The 23,415-nt window shown below is 47.4% G+C and overlaps 3 protein-coding genes and 1 long non-coding RNA gene across 7 annotated transcripts; 3 read left to right on the forward strand and 1 right to left on the reverse strand.

Moving 5' to 3' along the window:
- Positions 1-7,337: 7,337 nt before the first annotated feature.
- On the forward strand, positions 7,338-8,128 carry LOC136481661 (NDR1/HIN1-like protein 10). Its single transcript, XM_066478995.1, has one exon. It carries the CDS (start codon positions 7,419-7,421, stop codon positions 8,058-8,060), a length of 642 nt encoding a protein of 213 aa, XP_066335092.1. The 5' UTR covers positions 7,338-7,418; the 3' UTR covers positions 8,061-8,128.
- Positions 8,129-8,698: 570 nt separating this feature from the next.
- Positions 8,699-11,177, reverse strand: LOC136481671 (uncharacterized). 3 transcript variants are annotated; one of them, XR_010764811.1, is made up of 3 exons: positions 10,905-11,176; positions 9,871-9,969; positions 8,699-8,738 (listed from the first exon to the last, which is right to left on the reverse strand). It is a non-coding gene; the product is annotated as an uncharacterized lncRNA (long non-coding RNA). The 3 variants fall into 3 exon arrangements; XR_010764814.1 differs by having other exon boundaries at positions 8,712-8,747; positions 10,905-11,177; XR_010764809.1 differs by lacking the exon at positions 8,699-8,738 and adding an exon at positions 9,401-9,438 and having other exon boundaries at positions 10,905-11,175.
- A 231-nt stretch (positions 11,178-11,408) lies between these two features.
- Positions 11,409-14,158, forward strand: LOC136481685 (IAA-amino acid hydrolase ILR1-like 3). Its single transcript, XM_066479007.1, has 5 exons — positions 11,409-11,807; positions 12,354-12,479; positions 13,044-13,358; positions 13,461-13,589; positions 13,687-14,158. The coding sequence occupies exons 1-5, from the start codon at positions 11,523-11,525 to the stop codon at positions 14,083-14,085; spliced, it is 1,254 nt and encodes a 417-aa protein (XP_066335104.1). The 5' UTR covers positions 11,409-11,522; the 3' UTR covers positions 14,086-14,158.
- Positions 14,159-14,793: 635 nt separating this feature from the next.
- LOC136481693 (IAA-amino acid hydrolase ILR1-like 3) lies at positions 14,794-18,526 on the forward strand. Of its 2 annotated transcripts, none has more exons than XM_066479017.1 (6): positions 14,794-14,891; positions 15,276-15,653; positions 16,084-16,209; positions 17,491-17,805; positions 17,900-18,028; positions 18,123-18,526. In XM_066479017.1, the coding sequence occupies exons 2-6, from the start codon at positions 15,372-15,374 to the stop codon at positions 18,510-18,512; spliced, it is 1,242 nt and encodes a 413-aa protein (XP_066335114.1). In that variant the 5' UTR covers positions 14,794-14,891; positions 15,276-15,371; the 3' UTR covers positions 18,513-18,526. The 2 variants fall into 2 exon arrangements, with proteins under 2 accessions (XP_066335114.1, XP_066335118.1); XM_066479021.1 differs by having other exon boundaries at positions 14,826-14,891; positions 15,287-15,653.
- Positions 18,527-23,415: the final 4,889 nt, after the last annotated feature.

A 23,415-nucleotide genomic window follows, 5' to 3' on the forward strand; every position in this document is an offset into this window, starting at 1 on the left:
TATGTTGTTAGTGTACCTGCAGAAAATTTCATTTCAGCCCAATAATTTCTCAAAAAGGCATGTAAACTAAATACTTTCATACATACATCCCCAGATGCATATACTCTAGTATCACAGCTACCCGTTAGAGATACCCACATTTAAGTACTCTCGTAGATACATGATCGAACATGTAAGTATGCGAGCAACCACAACTACTATCCCCTAGACCGACGATTGGACGGTCATGCTCTCACAACTCCCACTTACCAGAGCGTAGAGGTATTTGATCCAAACATTACCACCCAAGCGGATGGCATCCATACAATAGCACGCCGTATGGACAACAAAACAGAAACAAGCAGGAACCCCCAAGTTAGTACTTTAATAAGCCACCTAAGAGTCCTTATTTGGGCATAAGGGATATGACCACTGGCAATACTTAGTATTTAATTTAGGATTTTCGCAAATACTTTTGTTTTAAATACACAAATGACATGTTTAGTGTCGAATCTTGCTCTGATGCTAGCTGTAACAGAACCGACCAAATCATAAGAACGTAAGTACAAAAACAATCACCGAAGCGATCAAATTCCTATACTTAAGCTCCCATAATCCCGGTAGTCCGGAAATCACGAAGGATTTCAACCAACTCTCGACATACAAACCAAGACCATAGTGATTCAACACAACATATCATCCGTTACAACATTTCATAAGTAGCATTCGGATTACATCCATCAGAGTTCAAATAAATATTACAAACCAAGTTTGAATTTTTGCGGAAGCAACATAGTTTAGTACATAACTTCATAGTTTTAAATACATTGCCAGATCTGAGTCATGTCCCACAAAAGCATCATCAGGTACGAGAACTAGTAGAGACCATGCCCAACGGTCTAGTCTTCATCCCCAGCCGGGAGAAGGCAATACTTACAGCAACCAAAGTAGAACTGGTCATCTGCAACAGGTGGGAGATAAACCCTGAGTACGAGAAGGTACTCAGCTAGACTTACCCGTCAAGACCAGAAATAAAAGACACCAAGGATCATGCAAGGCTTATGAGGTGGGCTAGTTTGACACAGTTGCATAAAAGAGCTTATGATTATAGTAACCAATTTAAACTTAGCATCAAGCTTATCATCATTTACCTGTCCACTAGATTAGCACCTGTACTAGAGCACTCACTTATTAGGAGCAAACAATATTAACCATAGCAGGTATAATAAGGCTATCATCATCATATCATCATTTCCGAACCATTAGGTTATTTAGTGTATCTACTTTGGAGATAAGCCCGTCAAGTTCTCACTAACCGGGAGAGACGGCGACTCGAATCGAATTACAACTCAGTTGAGGGGGTATTCCTAACTCTCACCCTGGCATACTTAGCAAGGGTAGCCGTGGGTCACCTTTGGAACAACTCAGGAACCAAATTCGCGGGTTCGATCAGCGCCAGCACTCTTAGGAATTACCCTTCTGTCAGGACGATCAGGACTTTTAAATCACCTGCCCTTGGACTCACACCTACGGCTCCCTTTCGAGGCGCACTTTATACTTATCGACTCCCGGCCTGAGGTGAGCTACTTGGCTTCGCGGTCGGTCTTCAGACACAGCCAACTAGAGAGAGGCATGCGTTCAACATGAACAGGAAAGGCTCCAAGATTCAGTCCTTAATCGACACAGACGGAGTCACTGCAAACCGGCAAGCCTCCGTCCGGTCTTCATTTCAAATTAAGACTGGTTCTTTTCCACGATAGCAAATATAGCCAACCGTGCCATATGTATCTTCCTATATCTCGCAGGTGATAGGAAATCACCTGACTTCTACCGTGTTAAAGCAGGGCTAAGCACTACACGAGCCTGAGCTACATAGGATTCGGGGTATCAATATCTGGACAAGGATTGGATAACCAATGCAGCAAGTGTTTGCATCCAACACCTAAACTTAATGCAACAATATATATATATGTAATAATAATACTTTAACTGCATTTCGGAAATTAGGAGGCTTAATATGCTCCGGGGCTTGCCTTTCACAAAGTTACACGGACGGTGATCCGAACACTCAACAGCGACCTCGTCTGGCAGTTCTCCTGAATGCTGCACCTCCTGAACCTCCGGTGTCGGCTGCTGCTGCTCGCTCGGTTCCTTGAATTCCAGCCGTGTTACTCCCTCCGGTACACCTATTGCATGCCAATGCATGAGATAAATATCATGGATGCATAAGGAATGACATGATGCTCATGATGAATGAATCACAGTAAGTGTTTACGAAAGCATCACTGGACACCTGTTTACCGAGTAAAATAGCTCTATTCAAATCACTTTAAGCATATATCTAACTTAACTTAAAGAACAAGATCCACTTACCTAACTTGCATAACCTAAGATAAAGATGCTCATCTTCAGTTAAAGGCCTAACACCTAGGAATATTACCACAAACTTAGAAATAGTAAAGGCATACATAAATTATCATTTAAAGTTTCATATGCACACAAGTAGTCCCTTAATTCAATCACAACAAGAGTTCTACAATTCCAAATGACTTGCATGAGGACATTCTGGAAAGCTTATGAAATTCTCTGCAAATCAATTGTAAACATCAAAGCATGATTCTTATGTTAACCAAATCGAATTCCAGTAAACCTAGAATATGTCCAGAAATGACAGGGTTACTAACTTAATTATTTAATGATGATGCAAAAGCATAATTGGACCAAACAAAGTTTACCAATATGTTTTGCATACTAGAGAAACATCAGAAAGTATAGTGCCAACTTCTAATCAATTTATTTAATGCCCTTTTCTAATTTCTTTAGTTAATTAGGTGATTAAACCAATATATAGTAAAACTATTCAGAAAAATCTATAAAAATTACAGTAGCTATCTCATGCTTCGCATAGACTACCATAAAAATTTCAAAGCCATTGGGTAAGCAGAACTTGCTGTATCCAAAATAACAGGTAGCATGTCTATTTTTAGCATAATTAGGAAACCCAATTGAAAAGTGTCAAGCAACAGATTTCTAATTTTTCCTAGCATAATTCTAGCATAATAACAGTACTCACCAATTTTTACCCTAACTGGATCTATAGAAAAATTATGAAAATTCACACAAGATCCATCCATGCAAATAAGATAATTTTCTATCTCCTACAAACAGTGTCCAAAATTTATGAAAATTTAACTACAAGCTATTCATGATATGAGCAGTACACCATAAAAATTTCATGCCATTTGGAGCTACCTAGAAAAAGATATAATTACCCCTATTTCTTGCATGATTAAAAGAGATAAATAGAAACTCCCATTTTCATAACAGAACATGACATGGATTATATTTTTAATAGAAACTAGACATTATCATGAACTCAACAAAATTGGAACCACATCATTTGGATCTACCATCTAAGAGATACATATTTTTGAAAATGTACATAAATCTGTGAAAATAATAAAACAAAATAAATTAAGAAAACCAATTCAACTACTGGTGGGCCGGCCCGAAGAAACGGCGGCCCGCGAAGCAAACGCTGGCGCGGCCCAGACACGGTGCAGCCCAGGTCTGGCTCCCGCCCTCGGCTCGGCGACTGACGTGCAGGACCCGCGCAACAGAGAGACAGATAGGGGAGGAGAAGGAGACGGCGGCGCAACTCGTCGCCGGTGACTCCTCCGGCAAGTCCAACAGTACAACGATGTTCACCTCGTCCGCGCGCATCTAGCAATGCCCTCAATTGAAACTATTGTTGCGGCTACAGGGGGTGGCGACGAGCATGGCGGCGCACGGCCACAGCAGGGCCGGCTTCGGCGAGACTATGGCGCCACGGCTCGAATGGGTGACCCTACGAGCATCAGTGGCATGCACTGGACCTAGCGCAAGGCAGAGGAGGGATGGCAAGGGCACGAGGATAGCTGGCCATGTGGAGTGCTAACTCCGGCGAGGTCAGCCATGGCGGCGGTGGAAGAAACGACGAATTCGTCCTTACCAAGGCTCAAATGGACCGACTGAACGGTGGAGGCGGTAGAGGGGATCACGGCGAGGCTCTGGGCGAACGGGGCAATGCGTTTTTGCTACGATGCGTGAGCAAGGCGAGGGCGAAGGTTCAGCCGGCAATGGCGGACGGCTGTGGCTTGGCGCTGCGCGCGGGGAAGGCGAAGGAAGGGCAAATGGAGCAGGCGACTCGGTCGGGCAAGCGTTGGCCTTCTTCTGGAGCGCGGATGCGCGACGTGGTGGCATCGGCAGAGCATGAATGCCACGCGGCGAGCGGCTCCTGCGCCGGTCAGCCACGGCGGCTCTGACGATTTTTAGAAAATTGCGATTCAGAGATCACCGACGATGAGTGACAGAGCAAGTTTGACGGTGATTAGCTTCTAATCCGTGATGATTTAGATCATGCCATAGTTAACAAAGTTGATCATCTATATGTGAACTACAACTCTTATCATTGGAGCTCGAGCTAGTTTGGCTTTGTTAGGGAGATACAAGGTGAAAAAGTTGGGTACACGAAACTGAATCCAGTTCTAATGAAAATTTTCAAGTGTTTGAATCAGCCTTCAATTTTGACTTATGGGCCATGTTTGAGGCTGTTCCACACATTTTCATGAGTTGATCATAAAACAACTTTTGTTCCTTGATAAATTAGCTACAACTTTGATAAAGAGTGCACAACCATGCAGTCTCTAAGTTGGTCTTTTGAATCAGTCAAACAGTGCCACTCTAGGGTAATTTAAAGTCATACCTCCACTTGAGGGCATTTTGGTCATTTTGATCTACATGAACAATGTCCCAACAATTACCCTAAGTGTAGTTAAGGCGTAATAGACCCTAATTAACCACTCTACACAAGTGCTATACAAATTTCTAATGATCACCTGTGATGAAGCAACAAAACGATCAATTCACTCAAATGTTGCAATTCCATGTTTCACATGTTTCATTACTTTTGTTGCAATTTTAACTTGCCACATTCCTACCATGTTGCCATGTTTCAAGGTATGAGAAACTTATGTTGCATTCACATGTTACACCATTACTATTCACAACAATCAAGTATGAAACACACACAGTTGAAAATGTTGCATATGCATGTTTCAGTAACAATGGCATGATGAGATAGATGATGCACATGTTTATGAAATGAAATGCAATTTAGTGGAAGCCAAACACCTAGGGTGTTACATTTCTTTCCTTCCATACCTCCCAGCAAACAAGAATGATGATGGAGTGTAGTCCTCATCTCGCCATTGAAGGCGTGTGATCTAAGTTATCCCACCAAGTTTGTACCAAGTCTCCTAACTCCGAGATAGAGCTGCTCATTACCCAACCATATTGCAATGCCCTCCCAGATACGCTTAGTATAGCGACAGTCTTGGAAGAGATGAACGCCAGACTCTTGGCATCGCCTGCATAGGGGGCACACACCATTATTAGGCCATCTCCTTGCTTGTAGCTATGGACGGTCAAGATTCTGTTTTGGATTGCAAGCCATCCAAAGAATTTGCATTTTGGCGGTGCTCGGACTTTCTAGATCAGTTGTTTGAAATTTGTCAGCGTTGCCCCAACGAATTGCACGTGGTAAGCGGGTCCTATTGTGAATTTTCCATCCGGCTTAAATCTCCAGTTAATGCTATCCTCCCTGTCTGATTGTAGCTGGATGTGGTTGAGAGCGCTCCAAAGCTGGACATACTCCACGAAGTGTTGGGAGGTGAAGCCTGCATGTCGCAGGTCTATGTCTTTAATCCACGATCTGTTGTGTAACGCTATATTTTAAATGAGGAGGTATAAATACTTACCTCAATCGTCCAAGGGAGGTCTCTTGCCCATTTGTTCAGCTGAGAAACACCTTGAGAGTGCAAGGGAGAGCAAGAGCCTAGTGAGGTGATTGAGATTTGAGAATCCAAGATTAAGGTCCTCAGTAGTGCAAGGAGAGTAGCAAGTGTGCATTCACCCTTCTCATTAGGCTTGTCGTGGTCAAGTGAGAGTTTGTGCTTGTTACTCTTGATGATCGCCATCACCTAGAAGACTCGGTGGTGATTGAGAGTTTAATGATCATCCGACGGAGCTTGTGGATGACCCAACTCAAGTTGTGAGTGGTTGTGGGCGATTCACCGTGACGGAGTGTCGAAGAATCAGCCCGTAGAGAGCACTTGATCCTTGCGCGGATCAAGAGAGAGCTACACCCTTACGCGGGTGCTCCAACGAGGACTAGCGGGGAGTGACGACTCTCCGATACATCGGGAAAACATCACCGCGTTCTTTTCCCTCACTTTCATTTGAGCATTTACATTTGTGCAATTTATTTTTTGTCTTTACATTCTTAGAATTGTCATGTTAGAGTAGGATTGGAACCTACGGTACAAAACTTTTGTACGGTAGAACAATAGAAACACATTCTAGGTACAAGGGGTGAAGTGGGCTAAGTGTAGGGTTTAATTATTGCTAAAATTTAGAATTAGTCCAATTCATCCCCCTCTTAGACATCTTGATCCTTTCAGCGCTGGCGCCGCTCTGAAACCTCTCTGGACTCGATCGGACGCTGCACTTCGTGCATCCGGTCGTCCAGTCTGCTGCTTCCGGTCACGCTGAAAACACTGTCGTGACGATGAACAGTGTCACCAGTGCGTCCGGTCATTGCTTCGCTCAGCGTCCGGTCATAGCTGTCGACGCCTGCTGTTGCCTAGCACCTGATCGGACGCGTCCGGTCACTCATAGGGCCGCGTCCGGTCACCTCTACCGGGCTCGTTTCTTCGCGATTTTGCGTCCGGCTTTGTTCCAATCTTCGTGCTTGGACTTTGCTTGACCTTGTATGTGTTCTATGTATCTTCACATGTCTTTCTTGAGGTGTTGATCATCGGATCATCATGTCGCCTTCGTCCAAGTCACGTTTTACATCTTATTGAACTACAAAACAATTACCTGCAAATCTATTAGTCTAATTTGGTTGTGTTAGTCATCAAACACCAAAATCCAAAGTAAATGGGCCTAGAGTCCATTTTTCTTACAGCACGAGCACACGGCTGAACGAGCTCAACAAGATTCAACTCCGTTCGATCTTTTCACTGGAGATTTGGGATCTTCTCCCTCTCTCGCCCGTTTGTAACCCTACTACAAACTAGTATCGGTAACACGAGTAGCAGCAGACTGGACGTAGGGACATTCTACCCGAACCAGTATAAATCCTTATGTTCTCTGAACACACCATCCGGGCTAGACACGTAAATATAAATTTACTAACCGGTCGTCCGAAACACCGACAATAGCTACACCTATATAAGATGGGAGAGAGACCGTACACAAGCCTGAGCCTGACAAGTTATTACAACAAACTCTCATAACTGTCACACACGACGTACACTTCGCCATAGCCAATAAGCAAGCTACCTTCGTTCGTGCAGTGCGCCCGATACCGACCGTTCCATCTGACCATCTCCATCATGTGCGACGACTGCGAGTGCTGCTGCGCCTGCTTCGCCCCGTACCAACGCTTCGCGTGCGGCTTCTGCATCGGCCTCGCCATCATTGCCGCGGTGGCCGTCATCGTCGTCCTCGTCCTTGGCTACGGCCACGTGGCGCAGCCGAGGTTCGAGGTCGACGACGCCTCGCTCACGCGCTTCACCGTCGCCACCTCGCCGGCCACCACCATCTCCTACAACCTCACGCTCACGCTCGCCGTGCGCAACCCGAACTGGGCCATGGGCGCCACCTTCCGGTCCCTCGAGGCCGACTACCGCTTCGAGGACCAGTGCTTCGACCGCGTCGACGTCGTCGCCTCGCCCACCTACGTCCTGCCTGCCAGGAAGACCGCCGTGTTCCGCCTCGCCAGCGGCGCCGACGCCGTGAACGTCATGCTCGGCAGCGCCGGCGTCAGGGCGTTCAGGAGGCAGAGCGCCAAGGGGGTGTTCGACGTCGAGGTGAAGCTCTCCGGCCAGGTCAAGTACCAGCTGCACAGCACGTGGTGCAGGCTGGAGGCCAAGTGCCCGCTCAACCTGCAGCTCGGGTCGCCGGACGGTGGCGGCGCCGTCGTCTTCCAGAAGACCACCTGCGAGGTGCTCCGGTCATCGCAGAAGGGGTGCTGAGCTGTTCGTCGCTTGCTGCATCTGCATGCATCGGATGGATCGTTAAACAGTGCGATTTACTTCGAGCGGCATCTTTGTTTGGCTGCTCTGTTTCCTTTTCTTTTTCTTTTTCTCACTTTCTTCGTGAGAGTTGGAGTGATCATCATTGCTTCGTATTGCATGCCATGCATGCGTAATGCAACGTTTGGGGTGTGCTTGCTTGTTTGAGACCCGGAAATCAAATTATATTTCAAACGAATTTCACAGCAACCGGTTCAATTATCCTCGAATTAAAACAGAGCAAGTTTTTTCACGTGTTCCAAAAACCAGCACGGCCTTGTCGTTCAAATGCACCTACAAAAGCAGCACACGAGCGCATCGAAGAAGAGAATGCTTGGTACACTACACATCTCTTCATCGCTGCAAAGTGGAACTTTTTTTTTTCTCGAATACGCAAAAGATTTGCGTATCATTGTATTAAGGAGAAGAGTTTAAAGAAACATACAACGCGCTTTTATCGAGCGCCGAAGGAGGTCGACCTAACACAGCTGAAGTTGGACCATCCTAGCAAAAGATCTCATGTTTCGATATTACATAAACATACAACGCGCTTCTATCGCTGCAAAGTGGAACTCAATCCCTTGCTTCAGATTGGAGAATGCTGCTTTATCTCTTTCTTGTACTCTCCTCTTCGCTTCGCTGTCCAAACTCCAACGCACACGGAGGACAAAGGGAGTCAGTGCATGAGTAGAGCAAAGAACAAAATTTGCTGGGAAAATTTTTGAATCTACAATTTGCATAGAATCAAGAGCTCTGCAACATGGCGAGCATGAAAACCAGTGTCACAAACACAAAAAATGATCCATCATATACAGATTGGAGCGCATTTGTTTATAGAAGGTAAAAGAACCAACAACCACAAAAAGGACTGGCACGCACATTGGAACCTTGATCAGGAAAGTAACCTAGACCAACATACTAAAACCCTGTACAAGCTGGGTGAGAACGCAAAAGGAGGTGACAATGTTGCATACTGTACCGTCCAAACTATCAAACTTGGGGCCTACTGTAATAACTCAAAAGCAGGTGAAGAATGTGAGTTAAAGGATTCTGAGCCACAAGCACTTAAGAGTATTTTCATGACACATAAATGTCATGTCATACCCTACAATTGCTCCAACTAAAAGATGTTCAGCCTTCGGCAAAAACTTCAGTCAGTTACAAATTTAGATCTATAAAGGGCGTACCGAGTGCAGAGAGCTCCCGCTCTGTACGGGGTCTGGGGAAGGGTGTTAGTGGCAAGCCTTACCCTCGCCAGTGCAACGCGAGGAGACCGCGACTCGAACTCGGGACCTTCCGGTCACAGTGGTAAGACTCTGCCGCTTGCACCAGGCCCGCCCTTCACAAATTTAGATCTATACAGTTAGGATTTACACAAGAAGAAAAGCTGTAAGCAAAAAAGATTCATAAAGGAGTGATGCAGTAACCATTTCAGAAAAGCTAAGTCTGTTAAATCAACTGCCTGACAAACAAAGCCAGCATACCTAAAAAGCCAGAGATTTTAATCAACCTCTGAAAACTACACTTGATGATGGTTTTAATATCTGTGCTCACAGCTCTAACAGTGTGCAGGTACAATACAACTAAATCAATTTATTCAGAAGTCAGAACATGATAAACGGATAAACAAAATAACATCAATGCAACAATGTTGTGGATAAATTATTGGGCTTCTGCTAGAAAAATGGCAACTCATGTCCAAGCGGGAAACTGGAAATGCCCAAACTCAACTAAAAGTGAAGAAAAGCTAAATAAGAATGCAGGTGCTCACTTTCTCTTTAACAGCATCTTCCCTTTCAAGCGCCTGTTGCCTCCTCCGTGTAGCTGTTGGATTCGCCTCAGCCTCACCAATCTGCTGCTTCCACTCAAACTGTGATGTGATAATGAGCACGAGCAGGAGGAAGATAAGAACTATTGGCCTCGAATTCATCACGCCGATCAGCAATCACAGAACATTTCAATCACCATCAAACAATCCGACTGAGTAGTCCTTTTCTGTTATTGTACTAGGCTTTAGGGTGCGTTTAGATCCAAAAAATTTTGGATTTTGGCTCACTGTAGCATTTTGTTTGTATTTGGTAATTAGTGTCTAATTATGAACTAATTAGGTTCAAAAGTTTCGTCTCGCGATTTCTTGACCAACTGTGTAATTAGTTTTTTTTTTCGTCTACATTTAGTACTCCATGCATGTGCCGCAAGATTTGATGTGACGGTTACTATGCAAAATTTTTTGGAAACTAAACGGGGCCTTACCAAATTCTTTGTGTGTGTGTGTGAACACTTCACGAGAAGCCATGTCAGACACTCAAGCGCTATAGTTGAGGACTTGAAAGCTGTCTAATCTAGACAAAGATACCCTGTTGGATTTTCTACTGAAATACCCACAGGTAGAGAAGTACTACTAGACAACCGAACTCTGTGACAACACATTGGGGGTAAATTAGCGCTGCTGCTTCAAGTAATCATAATTAAGGTTGTGAATTCCCGTTATGATCTAACATATACAAATCCAGCACCGTAACTTACATATATACCAATAAAATCCACAAGATGACAAGACAAGCACGACATAAATGGGGAGATCATTAATTAAACCAGAAGAAAACAGCATACATAAATAAGAAACCCTAACTTCACAGCGCGACAGATCATCCAGTAGTAAACCTAACACAAACCGAGACGAATGTACCGGTTCTACAAGAGAACGAGAGTGACTCAGAGATCCGACTGCAACGTCGACGACGGACGACCAAAAGCGAGCCAGGAACTCACCGGGAAAGGGGCGAGGGGGAAAGGAAATCTCACCGTCTCATCTCACGCCCGCGGACGCAGATTAGGGGGAACCGGCGCGGGACGCGGGGTGGAGAGAGAGGGGAGAGCCGCGGGTTCCTCTTCCGATTCCTTGACAGCTCCAATCCAATGGATTCCAGCTTGCCCGCCCGCCCGCCACGCTTTGACTGCCGCTACCCCTCCTCCCTTGGGCTCCTCCTCCACTCCTCGGCTGGCTGCAGTTTCGCAGCAGCCGTGGAGAAGGCGACGTTCCAAAGGGAAATTCCCCCTGTTGATTTCAGTTCTTAGATTTTCTTCTTCTTCTTCTTTTGATGGTGATTTTTTTTCTTTTTTTCTGTTCGGAGAAAGTAAAATTTCCACGCGCAGCCGTGTCACACTGGCTGGGCCTGTCTTCCGTTGCTGACTCTGTTGGGCTGGTCATGATGGGCCGGGCTTTCCGAGTCGGAAGGAGACGGGCCCACCCCCACTTGCCACGGGCGGCACGAAGCATGCTCCTCTGCTTTCCGCCGGATCAAAACCGCCGAGGGCTCCACGCGGAAACAGACAAGCCGAGCGGCACTCCCGACACCTCTGCTGGCCGGCCGGCCGGTTCAGTCAACTCCTCCTCCTCCTCTCTGTTGGAGCGCGGCGTCGATGGCAGCTCCGCCAGCGCTCGCGCGGGAGCTGCTGGACGCGGCGTGGGCGCCGGGGTTCGTGGAGTGGCAGCGCGGCGTGCGGCGCCGGATCCACCAGCACCCGGAGCTGGCCTTCCAGGAGCACCGCACCAGCGCGCTCGTGCGCGACGAGCTCGACGCGATCGGCGTCCCGTACGCCTGGCCCGTCGCGCAGACGGGCGTCGTGGCCACCATCACCGGCCCCGCCGCGGCCGGGGGCCCCGTGTTCGCGCTCCGCGCCGACATGGACGCGCTCCCCATCCAGGTCCGTGCTTCTCGCTTTTTTATTCGTTTCGCGATTGATTGATTGATTGATTCGGAGGTCATCACCGGCCCAGTGCATGCTTGCGATGGCTTCATCAGAACTTTATTTTAGCGCCGAATTTAAATTTGCAGCAAACTTAGTACTGTAATAAAGAGGAAAAATTATCAAATTTGCCGGGTTTTTTTTTTTCCTTGGCAATCCGCAAAGAAATGCTTGGATCATTTCGTTTGTTTCTACGTCGACAAAATCGCCATTTCTCAGTATGACACAAGCACTGCCAAAAAGACTTCCTTGAGCTGTCCATCAAGCTTGAGAGCGATTGACAACCATACTACAAACCAGCAGATGTTAACTGTGTTTTTTGAATGACTAAACAACCATACTACAAACTAGCCCACTGTACAACATAATGTTGTCAACATCTCAAAAAAACAATTCGAAAAAACAAGTAGCACTGGTGTACTAACATCTTATCATAATTACTCCGATCCACTATGCGCATGCAATCGACAAATATTTGGCTTTACCATGACTTCCCGTTGGCAGGAAATGGTAGAATGGGAGTTCAAGAGCAAGGAAGACGGGAAAATGCATGCGTGTGGCCATGACGCCCACGTGGCGATGCTTCTCGGAGCAGCTAAGCTGCTTCAGTCTCGGAGGCACGATTTGAAGGTAGTCTTTCGGCGATATTTTTTGGCTCGCTTTTGTCAGAGATATTTCAGTAATCCATTCTACTATACAGTTCTGAAACTGAATTTGGTTCTAATTGCTTCACTCACAAGATGATTTGGTTTGTGAAAACTGGCACACTAAAATTGCAGATGTCCAAGAGTACCCAATATTTTCTTTCTAAAAGCATTAAGTTTTACAACTCCTAAACAAAGGAACAAAGAAGACCATCTTTAAGAGTTTCTAATAATCCACTCCTAAAATATAGAAAATAATTTTACATCATAAACGCGTAATTTTATGTAGAACAGGTTGATTTTTCCCAAATTCTATAATATTAGGAGGATGGATTAGGAGTTGTTGGAGGATTTTTTTCTCATCTTACTAAAAACCAAATATTAGAAAGAGATTTAGGAAACTCTCGGATACGCTCTTCATACTTTCTCCGTTCCAAGTAATAATAGCTCGTTTTATATAGCATCTACCATGCATTACCTTGTTTTTACAATAGAAGAGAGTTAAAAGATCTAGCCGCCACATTTACCGCTATTACTATTTCATCCACAGGGTACAGTGAAGCTTGTCTTCCAGCCGGCCGAGGAGGGCCACGCCGGCGGCTACCACGTCCTCAAAGAAGGCGTCCTGGACGACGTGCAGGCCATCTTCGCCGTGCACGTGGACACGGGACTGCCGGTAGGCCTCGTCGGCTCCAGGCCAGGGCCGGTCCTCGCCGGAGCGGCTCGGTTCACGGCGACCATCACAGGGAAAGGTGGGCACGCGGCGGGGCCACAGCACGTTGTCGACCCGATCGTCGCGGCGTCCTCCGCTGTCCTCAGCCTCCAGCAGCTCGTTGCTCGCGAAACCGATCCGCTACAAGGCGCAGTACGTACACCAGTACAACTTGTGTCTGCAAGACTGCAATGCAGTGTAAGTAGTTGATGAACTGCATTTCGTCGTCGTGCTGCCTCTGCTTGCATTGCGCAGGTTGTGTCAGTGACCTTCATCAAAGGAGGCGAAGCTTTCAATGTCATCCCGGAATCCGTCACCATGGGCGGCACCTTCAGGAGCATGACGAACAATGGCCTATCCTATCTCATGAAGAGAATCAGAGAGGTAGTTCACACTGACAAATCTGAAACTCACATGAACAATGGTCTAATAATCCCCATTATTCCCTTGCATGACGATGCCGATGTCATATATGGTGCAGGTGATACAAGGACAAGCCGCTGTGTGCCGGTGCGCAGCAACGGTGGACTTCATGGAGGAGAAGATGAGGCCGTACCCGGCCACCGTGAACGAGGAGGCGATGTACGCCCACGCCAAGGCGGTGGCCGAGAGCATGCTGGGCGAGGCCAACGTGAAGGTCCGGCCGCAGGTCATGGCGGCGGAGGACTTCGGCTTCTACGCGCAGAAGATCCCGGCCGCCTTCTTCAGCGTCGGCGTCCGCGACGAGGGGACGGGGAAGGTCCACCATGTGCACTCGCCGCACCTCCAGATCGACGAGGGCGCGCTCCCCATCGGAGCCGCGTTCCACGCCGCCGTGGCCATGGAGTACCTGAACAAACACGTCTCGCAGGCGGCGAGCGAGGCCCAGGCGCCCAGCTAGGCCTCTAACACCATAGCCTGAACATGATCTCGTGATCTGGCCATTCCAATACTCCATGCATCGATCAAAACAACTCAGTTGAATAAAATCAAAACGAGACCTTCAACTTCTAAATTAAAAAAGGTAAAAAAAAAAACGAAACGTGAGGAGCTGCACCAGGAACCATTTGCCAGCGCGCCACCGCCCATTTGCCATTCCCCCATCGGCGCCCGATGCTCCGCTAGGTGCTCCCATGCTCCGACAACTAAAAGAACACATAAAAATTGTACGAAAAATTAAGCAAAATCATGTATGGAGTATGGACACATATATAATGCAAAAATATTTGCTGGTTTAATCAAAATTTGAGGTTGAACAAAGTTTTCGCATGGAAAAACGAAGGCCCCGTTCGGCTTACCTTATAATCCGCACTATTCAGCTGGTTTTTTCAGCTGGAACAATATTTTTCTCTCACAACAATTTAGCTAGAACAGTGTTTTTCAGTTAAGTTTCAGCGAGCCGAACTAGGCGAAAGAGTAAAACAGCATGCAATAGGAACAGGTCGTGGGGTTCGCATGACCAGGTCACTCAGACCCGCACTTGCTGATCTTCTCTCCATTTTTTTTTGTTTCCTCTTGTCCAAAAAAATGTCTAATCACAAATTATGCATCAACATGCATCCTTGAATCATTTATATGTCTATGTGTTTGCTTTATTTTTTTTAAGCGAAAGCATGGAAGCATGGAGGTGAACCGTGGACAGGATATGTTTCTGGATGTGATTTGAGAGACCAAGGGGCAGCAGCGGCAGGCGGATTGTCTCGTTAGGTGTGTTTAGTTGGCTGATCTCTCTCATTTTGGTTAGATGGATTTGAATAATCTGAGAAACAAAAGGTATTTTTAGTTGTCAGTTCAGTAGGTGCAACCTATACGACCGAATGTAGAAATAGCGACTCATTCTAGCCATGCTTGAAATGTGTTTCGTTGGCCATCCTGATTCCTGACTAGGTAGATGTTGTACATCTTTTGCTGGCCCGTATGCCATTTCTCTGATAAAAAGTCTCCGTATCCATCTTCACAGGATTATTACAATTTTTTGAAACTACTAATGCGTCCATTCATACAATACGATGCAGCAATGTAAAAGCAACTATTTTTTCCCCATAAATTATTCCTGCGGCATCATGCGTCAGCATATAACTGCATAACCAGCTGTCCAGCAGGAAGGGCTCCGCTTCCGCGAGGACTCCTCGCTCACCACTCAGTCAACACCGCCGTTTCCTCCTCCTGTGTCCCGTCCGATCGACAATGGCAGCGGCAGCGCTGGCGCGGGAGCTCCTGGACGCGGCGCGCGCGCCGGAGTTCGCGGGGTGGCAGCTCGGCGTGCGGCGCCGGATCCACCAGCACCCGGAGCTGGCGTTCCAGGAGCACCGCACCAGCGCGCTCGTGCGCGCGGAGCTGGGCGAGCTCGGCGTCCCGTACGCCTGGCCCGTCGCGCGGACGGGCGTCGTGGCCACCATCGCCGGCGCCGGCGCCGCCCCGGGCCCCGTGTTCGCGCTCCGGGCCGACATGGACGCGCTCCCCATCCAGGTGTTTTTTTGCAAGGATCACTTTGCATAGTGCATTGCATTGTCTGTTTCTACGTACGTACGTGCCTCGATCGATCGTATGCCGCCGCACGCCATTCTTGCCAGTGTCGTCGCTACTAGCTAAGTTCACGTGCTCATGCTATCTCCTTGTTATCATGCATCTCTCTTGTACTAACTGGACTATGATTTCAATATAAAACTGCCCACGTTGGCTGCGTGCTTTGCCTGTCGGCTGTCGCATTCGTATCACAGAAAAACAAACGGACATATTTTTGCTAACAACAACTCAAGCACGAAAATGATTTGCTTCAGCTGCTTACTACTACTGCCACTGTACTTTATGGTGGTTGAGCATGGAGTCCTATGCGGTCGGTCGAATATTTCGATGACCAGTTTTCCCGGTTGCTCCTCCATTTGCATGCATTTTGCAGGAATTGGTAGAGTGGGAGTTCAAGAGCAAGGAAGACGGGAAGATGCACGCCTGTGGCCATGATGCTCACGTGGCAATGCTACTCGGAGCTGCTAGGCTGCTTCAGTCTAGGAGGGACCTTTTCAAGGTACTTAGTACTACTCGTTCACCAGTTTTATTTTTTTTCACACACAAAAAAAAAGTTTATTTTTTTACTCTGCATGCTCGTTTTTTAAGAGAAAAAAAAAGAATCGATATTTGACTTCCAACGAAGCATCGTGTGCAATATCGATTCTTCCTTGAAATATCGATTCTTCGGGGAATTGCTAAAGCATAGGCTCCTGTTTTTTAAGGGTTTTTTTTTTTAATGCGAGGGACCATTAGATTTACATTGGAGGGTTGTTGTTCATCTTCTACCTTGATCCTTGAGTACTTGTTCACTTTTTATTTCATATGTTCACGTTCTGAAGCCAGGCATTTGAGATATAGGAAATGTGATATAAAATTCAAGTTGGCTTTTCAAACCCACGGCGAACTAAGGGGTCCGTCCATTGTTCCTGAAGCCGGTTCCAGCTAGCTGTGCCAAGATGCTGGATTCAGAGCTTCCGTGTCAGATTCAGATCACTTTGCACATGGGAGAGCAGGCGATGAATTTAGTTTGCTGAATCGACCATGTACTTGCACATGGGAGAGCAGCCGTTCTCCAACTCCACCCTCCCTACAGCCTACTGCCTACAGGCACTAAGCCCATGTTTAGGGCGCGTTTAGATGCAAAAAAAAATTTAGGTTTTGGCTACGGTAGTACTTTCGTTTGTATTTGACAATTAGTGTCTAATTATGGACTAATTAGGTTTGAAAGTTTCGTCTCGCGATTTCTCACCTAACTATGTAATTAGTTTTTTTTTCGTCTACATTTAGTACTCTATACATGTGCCGCAAGATTCGATTTTCGATGTGATGGGTACTGCGCAAAAATTTTTGGGAACTAAACAGGCCCTTAGTTCCAAAAACTTTTTCCAAAAAGTGCTACAGTAACCATCACATCGAATCTTACGATACGTGCATAGAACATTAAATGTAGACGAAAAAAACTAATTGCACAGTTTGGTTGGAAATCACGAGACGAACGTTTTGAGACTAATTAGTCCATGATTGAACATGCCAAATAAAAAACGAAAGTGCTACAGTAGCCAAATTCCCAAATTTCACCCAACTAAACACAGCCTAAAGCGTGTTATGACTTGTGAGATGACGAGAACAAATTGCTTGTTGCAACAATGAGCAAATTCTTCTGGTAAATCAGGATTCGGGCATAATGTGAATCACTCAATTCACAAAAAAAAAAGGAAAAAGAAAAAGGATAATGTGATTCACTCCCGGTTCTTATAAAAAATGGTCATTTGGCATAATTTGTGGATTTTGACCCTAGGGTACAGTGAAGCTCGTGTTCCAGCCGGCCGAGGAGGGCCACGCCGGCGGGTACCATGTCCTCAAGGAAGGCGTCCTGGACGACGTGCAGGCCATCTTCGCCGTGCACGTGGACACCGCCCTGCCGATGGGCACCGTCGGCTCCAGGCCGGGCCCGTTCCTCGCAGGGTCAGCCCGGTTCACAGCGACCATCACCGGGAAAGGCGGCCACGCGGCGGCGCCCCAGCTCGTCGTCGACCCGATCGTCGCGGCGTCCTCCGCCGTGCTGAGCCTCCAGCAGCTCGTCGCCCGCGAGACCGACCCGCTGCAGGGCGCTGTACGTTCCGTCATCTGCAGTGCAGCAGATCGATCGCCGTCGTGCGTGACTCGTGAGTTGTAATGCATGGCGTCTTCTTGCTTGCGGCTTGCAGGTGGTGTCCGTGACCTTCATCAGAGGCGGCGAGGCTTTCAACGTCATTCCGGAGCCTGTGACCCTGGGTGGCACCTGCCGGAGCATGACAACCGAAGGCCTGTCCTACCTCATGAAGAGAATCCGAGAGGTACCAAACCAAGACAAACAGGCTGCTCAAAGATTATGTAGGATTTTGGAATGAAACGAGTCAAATTCCTTGGAATGTACGTTGGCAATGGCAGGTGATAGAAGGGCAGGCCGCCGTGGGGCGGTGCACGGCAGCCGTCAACTTCATGGAGGAGAAGATGAAGCCATACCCAGCCACCGTCAACGACGAGGCGGTGTACGGCCACGCCAAGGCGGTGGCCGAGAGAATGATTGGGGAGGCCAACGTGAGGCTGTGCCCCCAGTTCATGGCGGCCGAGGACTTCGGCTTCTACTCGCAGCGAATCCCGGCGGCCTTCTTCAGCGTCGGCGTCAGGAACGCCGAGACGGGGAAGATCCACCACGTGCACTCGCCGCACCTCGACATCGACGAGGCCGCGCTCCCCATCGGAGCCGCGCTCCACGCCGCCGTGGCGATCGAGTACCTGAACAAACAGGCGTCTGCGCCAAGGCCAAGCTGCAGCTAGCTGTTTACAGCCACCCCTCGCCTGACGCCTGTATCTTTTTCTATGTATACTCGGCAGACCATTCTATGCATCACAAGTTCACGAGAGCATGCATAGCCGAATAAGAATGCATGCCGTTCTGTCATTCTGTTCATCACAGGGGCACTCGGCCCGAATTTTTTATTTTTTGACCCTTTTTTTATAAAGTTTTTCATAAATATATCTCCGAAGACAATTTTAAAAGCATACATATTTGTGAAAACTAAAAAAAAGGCAAAAAAAAACAAAAAAAAAGTGGGGCACTTGGCCGACCATCTATCTATCTTCGATAAAGATGCCTAATCCGGCGACTTAGCTACAGTACCCTCCCGATCCCCTCACCCAGACCACTGTTCATTCACAGTTCTCCGTCCCTAGCCGTTCGATCCAGTCTGCACAGACCGAATGCCCGCCATGCCCGCTTCCAGAAGAGTTTGTTTGATGGACAACCATGTGTTTTATATAATTTCAACACATAAATTTTTTTTCACCATAAAATTAAGATTCAACACCTCCACCTTCTTCTACCTCTAGTCTTCTTCTATCTTTAAACAATCACAGCTCCACAAATCATAGATCATATATCATAGAAAACAATTTTTTTCTATGAAAGAACAAATTACAGCCTCCACCGTTCATCATGGATCGTCACGTCGTGTTCCCCTGGCCGGGCGCGATTCTCCATGCGAACTGCTGGTGCACTGCTCGACACAGTGAGCCAGGGCGTGATTCTCTATGCGGACTGCTGGTGCTGTGCACTACTCGACAGTGAGCCAGTCGAGGCGCAGAAAGCGCAGTGCTGGTGCTGCGCCGCCGCGTGCGCTTGCCGTGTGTTCTATGTGCTAAAAAATTCATGTGTTTTTTTCCGTTAAAACACACGTGTGTTGTATAGCATTCCTGTTCCAGAAACCACCACGCCAACCATCGTCAGCCTTTATCCTCTCCCCGTGGACCCGTCAAATCACATCCGTCTCACCGTATCCGGGCGCATCGCCGCCTCGCAGCCTCCGCCTGCTCTTCCTCTCCCCTGTCTGCGAGCTCCACCGCCGACCGCCACGCGGCCTGCAGGGCGCCGCGGGGCTCCGCCCCATCTCTGGCCAGCTGCGACGACACCCCGCCGAAGCGCCACCCGCCTGCGCCCTCCCCCGACCGCACGGCGCGGCCCGCAGGGCGCCGTTGCGCCACGCCGCACCAACGCCTCTAGAGCGCGCTACGGCCCCACAGCGGCGCCGGCCCGGCTCCGACCATCTCCCTTGTAAGTTTGGGAGGAACCAGGTGCCTCTCGGTCTCCTGGGTTGCGTGGTATATACCAGAGGAATAGCCCCTCCGTGGTGGCAAGTACAACAATATATGGTTACAACAATGATCCCTTCAATCTAGGCTAACCTGCCATCTATACCGAACTAATAGGATCTCATCTAGAATACAATCAACCTGGTCACACCAGGGCTAACCTATCATATCATCTAACACTCCCCCTCAATCTTAGCCACTTACAATGTTAAGATTGACTCTAAACTGTCGTGGCTTCGTAGCGGGAATTGCTTTGGTGAAGCCATCGGCCAACTGATCGCCTGAGTTAATGAATCTGATGTCCAACAATTTTTGCGCCACTTGTTCTCTAACAAAGTGGAAATCAATCTCTATGTGTTTCGTTCTAGCATGAAACACTGGATTGGCAAACAAGTATTTTGCCCCCAAATTATCACACCACAATCGTGCAGCCCTGGGGTGATCAATCTTGAGCTCGCTCAACAACTTCTGCACCCACATCATCTCAGCCGTGGCATTTGCCAAGGCCTTATACTCAGCTTCGGTGCTAGACCGTGACACGGTCGCCTGCTTTCTGGCTGTCCATGACACTAGATTTTCACCTAGAAACACAGCGAAGCCACCAGTTGATCTGCGGTCATCAGGACACCCCGCCCAATCAGCATCAGAGAAAGCACTTATCATCATTGATTTTGATCTCTTGATCTTAAGCCCATAATTCAGAGTACCACAAACATACCGCAAGATTATTTTTACTGCACTCCAGTGTATAGTGGTAGGCGAGTGGAGGTATTGATATACCTTGTTGACAGAGAAGGATATATCTGGTCTTGTTAGAGTTAAATATTGTAATGCCCCAACAAGACTTCTATACCGTGTTGCATCTTCATCTCTAAGCTTTGTACCATCGGTTAAGCTGAGTTTCTCTGAAACAGATAGAGGAGTGTCAACAGCCTTGGCTCGGTTCATTCCAGATCGAGCAAGCAGATCAGCTGCATATCTTCCCTGCGAGAGCAGTAACCCATCTGATAGCTTTTTAACTTCAATACCTAAGAAGTAATGCAAGTCACCTAGGTCCTTCAGTGCAAATTCTATTTGCAAATCTTTTAGCAATGCTTCTGTTGCATCTTGTGAGGAGCTTGCTACAATAATATCATCTACATATACCAACACAAAAATGCAGTATTTGCCCCGGTTGTAGTAAAACAACGAAGTATCAGCTCTAGATGGAACAAAACCAAGACTTTCCAATCTCTTGCACAGCCTTGCATACCATGCTCGAGGTGCTTGTTTAAGCCCGTAGAGTGCCTTGTCCAACTTGCAAACATAGTTGGGATGAGCTTTATCAGCATAGCCTGGTGGTTGATGCATATACACTTCTTCCAGAATGCCATGAAGGAAAGCATTCTATACATCGAGTTGATGAAGAGACCAACCCCTTAAGACTGCAATGGACAAGATCAGACGTATGGTTGCTGCCTTCACAACTAGACTAAACGTGTCTTCATAGTCAATCCCATACCGTTGTTTGAACCCCTTTGCAACCAAGCGTGCTTTGTATCTGTCAATTGTGCCATCAGCTCTACGTTTGACCTTATATACCCATTTGCAGCCTATGACATTCTTCCCCTTGGGGGGAGGCATGAGGTGCCATGTCTTGTTGCGTAACAAAGCTTGATGCTCACTATCCATATCAGCTACCCAATTTCAGTCACCAAGTGCTTCCTCAACTGTGGTTGGCTCTTCTGTAGATGTTTGAGAGCTCATGCACCAGCGTACTATGCCATCAGTATGAATTTTAGGCTGCTGAATTCCATGTTGTAGGCGAGTTGTAGGTCTCGGCGCAGGAGATGAAACAGATCTAGTCACCATAGAGGACCCCGGCGAGAGGATCTCAGCCGAATCCGGCGTCGTGTCGCCATGCAGCTGGCCAGGCGCTGTCTCCTGGTCGGCGGGATCACTGTGCAGCGCTGGGGTTGGTGTGGCCACGCCAATCCCGTCTGAAGGTGCCACAGAGGCTCCGGAGGTGCTCCCCCACGCGTCATGAGGCGAGGAAGGCGACACGCTTGACCGGACCAGGTCTCCTGATCCTGAGGCCGATCTGCCTGAACTCCCTGACGCAGCCACCACCGGATCAGCTTCGTTTGGAGGGTAGCTCCCTGATGGGGAACACATAAAATGATGATCAGCAGGCATCGTTCCTATTCCTGTTTCAGCAACAACAACACCAGACTTGGGTAACTCATTAGTAGAGGCAGGAGATAACAAATGTTGATCATGTAGATTTGCATCCCTAAAATCCGAGGAGCGGTTTTTGAGTATGTCGGGAAGAAGGGCAAGCTCTAAGTGAAGCCTAGCACCAACATTTGGGTGAAGTGAAGCAAACGGAAAAATAGTTTCATCAAACACTACATCACAAGAGATGTAGACACGGCCTTCTTTTGGATCAAGACATTTGAAGCCTTTGTGCATATTGCTATAGCCAAGAAAGACACACTGCTTGGATCTAAATTGGAGTTTCTTGGAATTGTATGGTCTAAGGTTGGGCCATACGGCACACCCAAAGGTGCAAAAGAAGCTGTAGTCAGGCTGGTTCCCAAACAGACGCTCAAAAGGAGTGTGATCGGCGATGACTTTAGAGGGAAGACGGTTGATGATGAACATAGCTGTGTCAAAGGCTTCATCCTAGAATTTCAATGGCATGGATGAGTGTGCAAGAAGTGTGAGACCCATCTCAACAATGTGTCTATGTTTGCGTTCCGCTGAACCGTTTTGTTGATGTGCATGAGGGCATGAGACATGATGATCTATGCCTATGTGATTAAAAAAGGAGTGTAGGGCCTGATATTCTCCACCCCAGTCTGTTTGTATGGTACAAATTTTTTGACTAAATTGTCATTCAACGAGGTTTTGAAAATCACGAAAACACTGGAAGACCTCTGATTTGTGACGCAAGAAATAAACCCAAACATATTTGGTGTGATCATCAATGAAACTCACATAGTAGTTTTTGTGTCCAACAGAACTTGGGGCAGGCCCCCATACATCGGAAAAAAACTAAATCCAGAGGATGACTTGACAAACTAGTCGACTTAGGGTAAGGCAATTGGTGACTTTTGCCTTGTTGACATGCATCGCAAACCCTAGTCTTATTTGACCCATGAACGAAAGGAAGTTTATGACGGTGCAGAACTTGCTGCACAACACAGGATGATGCATGGCCTAGCCTATGATTCCATAGGGATGCAGAAGGCTTGATGACACTGAGTGCTTGCTTATTTTGGGCTGACTGCAAAGGATACAGCCCTCCTTCACATCTGCCTTTGTGAATGACCTTCTTCGTCACCTGCTCCTTGATTGCAAAATAATTGGGATGAAATTCAAGAAACACATTATTGTCTCGAGTGAGACGATTAACGGAACACATATTTTTGTGTGCTTGTGGGACATGATGGATATTTCTTAGATGGAGATTAGGGGAATGCAAACGACTATGACCAACATTAGCGATCTCCATACCTATCCCATTGGCAGCATGTACTTGTTCCCCGCCGTGACACTTGTCATGGACGGTCAACTTTTCTAGTTCTCCAGTAATATGGTCGGTGGCGCC

The sequence above is a fragment of the Miscanthus floridulus genome, chromosome 1 (genome assembly GCF_019320115.1).
Source record: "Miscanthus floridulus cultivar M001 chromosome 1, ASM1932011v1, whole genome shotgun sequence".
In the NCBI taxonomy this organism is placed as follows: Eukaryota; Viridiplantae; Streptophyta; class Magnoliopsida; order Poales; family Poaceae; genus Miscanthus; species Miscanthus floridulus.

Coding starts and splice junctions, on each gene's coding strand:
- LOC136481661 (XM_066478995.1), top strand. CDS start 7,419: ATGTGCGACGACTGCGAGTGCTGCTGCGCCTGCTTCGCCCCGTACCAA.
- LOC136481685 (XM_066479007.1), top strand. CDS start 11,523: ATGGCAGCTCCGCCAGCGCTCGCGCGGGAGCTGCTGGACGCGGCGTGG. Junction 11,808..12,353: donor TGGACGCGCTCCCCATCCAG/GTCCGTGCTTCT, acceptor TCCCGTTGGCAG/GAAATGGTAGAATGGGAGTT. Junction 12,480..13,043: donor CTCGGAGGCACGATTTGAAG/GTAGTCTTTCGG, acceptor TTTCATCCACAG/GGTACAGTGAAGCTTGTCTT.
- LOC136481693 (XM_066479017.1), top strand. CDS start 15,372: ATGGCAGCGGCAGCGCTGGCGCGGGAGCTCCTGGACGCGGCGCGCGCG. Junction 15,654..16,083: donor TGGACGCGCTCCCCATCCAG/GTGTTTTTTTGC, acceptor TGCATTTTGCAG/GAATTGGTAGAGTGGGAGTT. Junction 17,806..17,899: donor CCGACCCGCTGCAGGGCGCT/GTACGTTCCGTC, acceptor TGCGGCTTGCAG/GTGGTGTCCGTGACCTTCAT.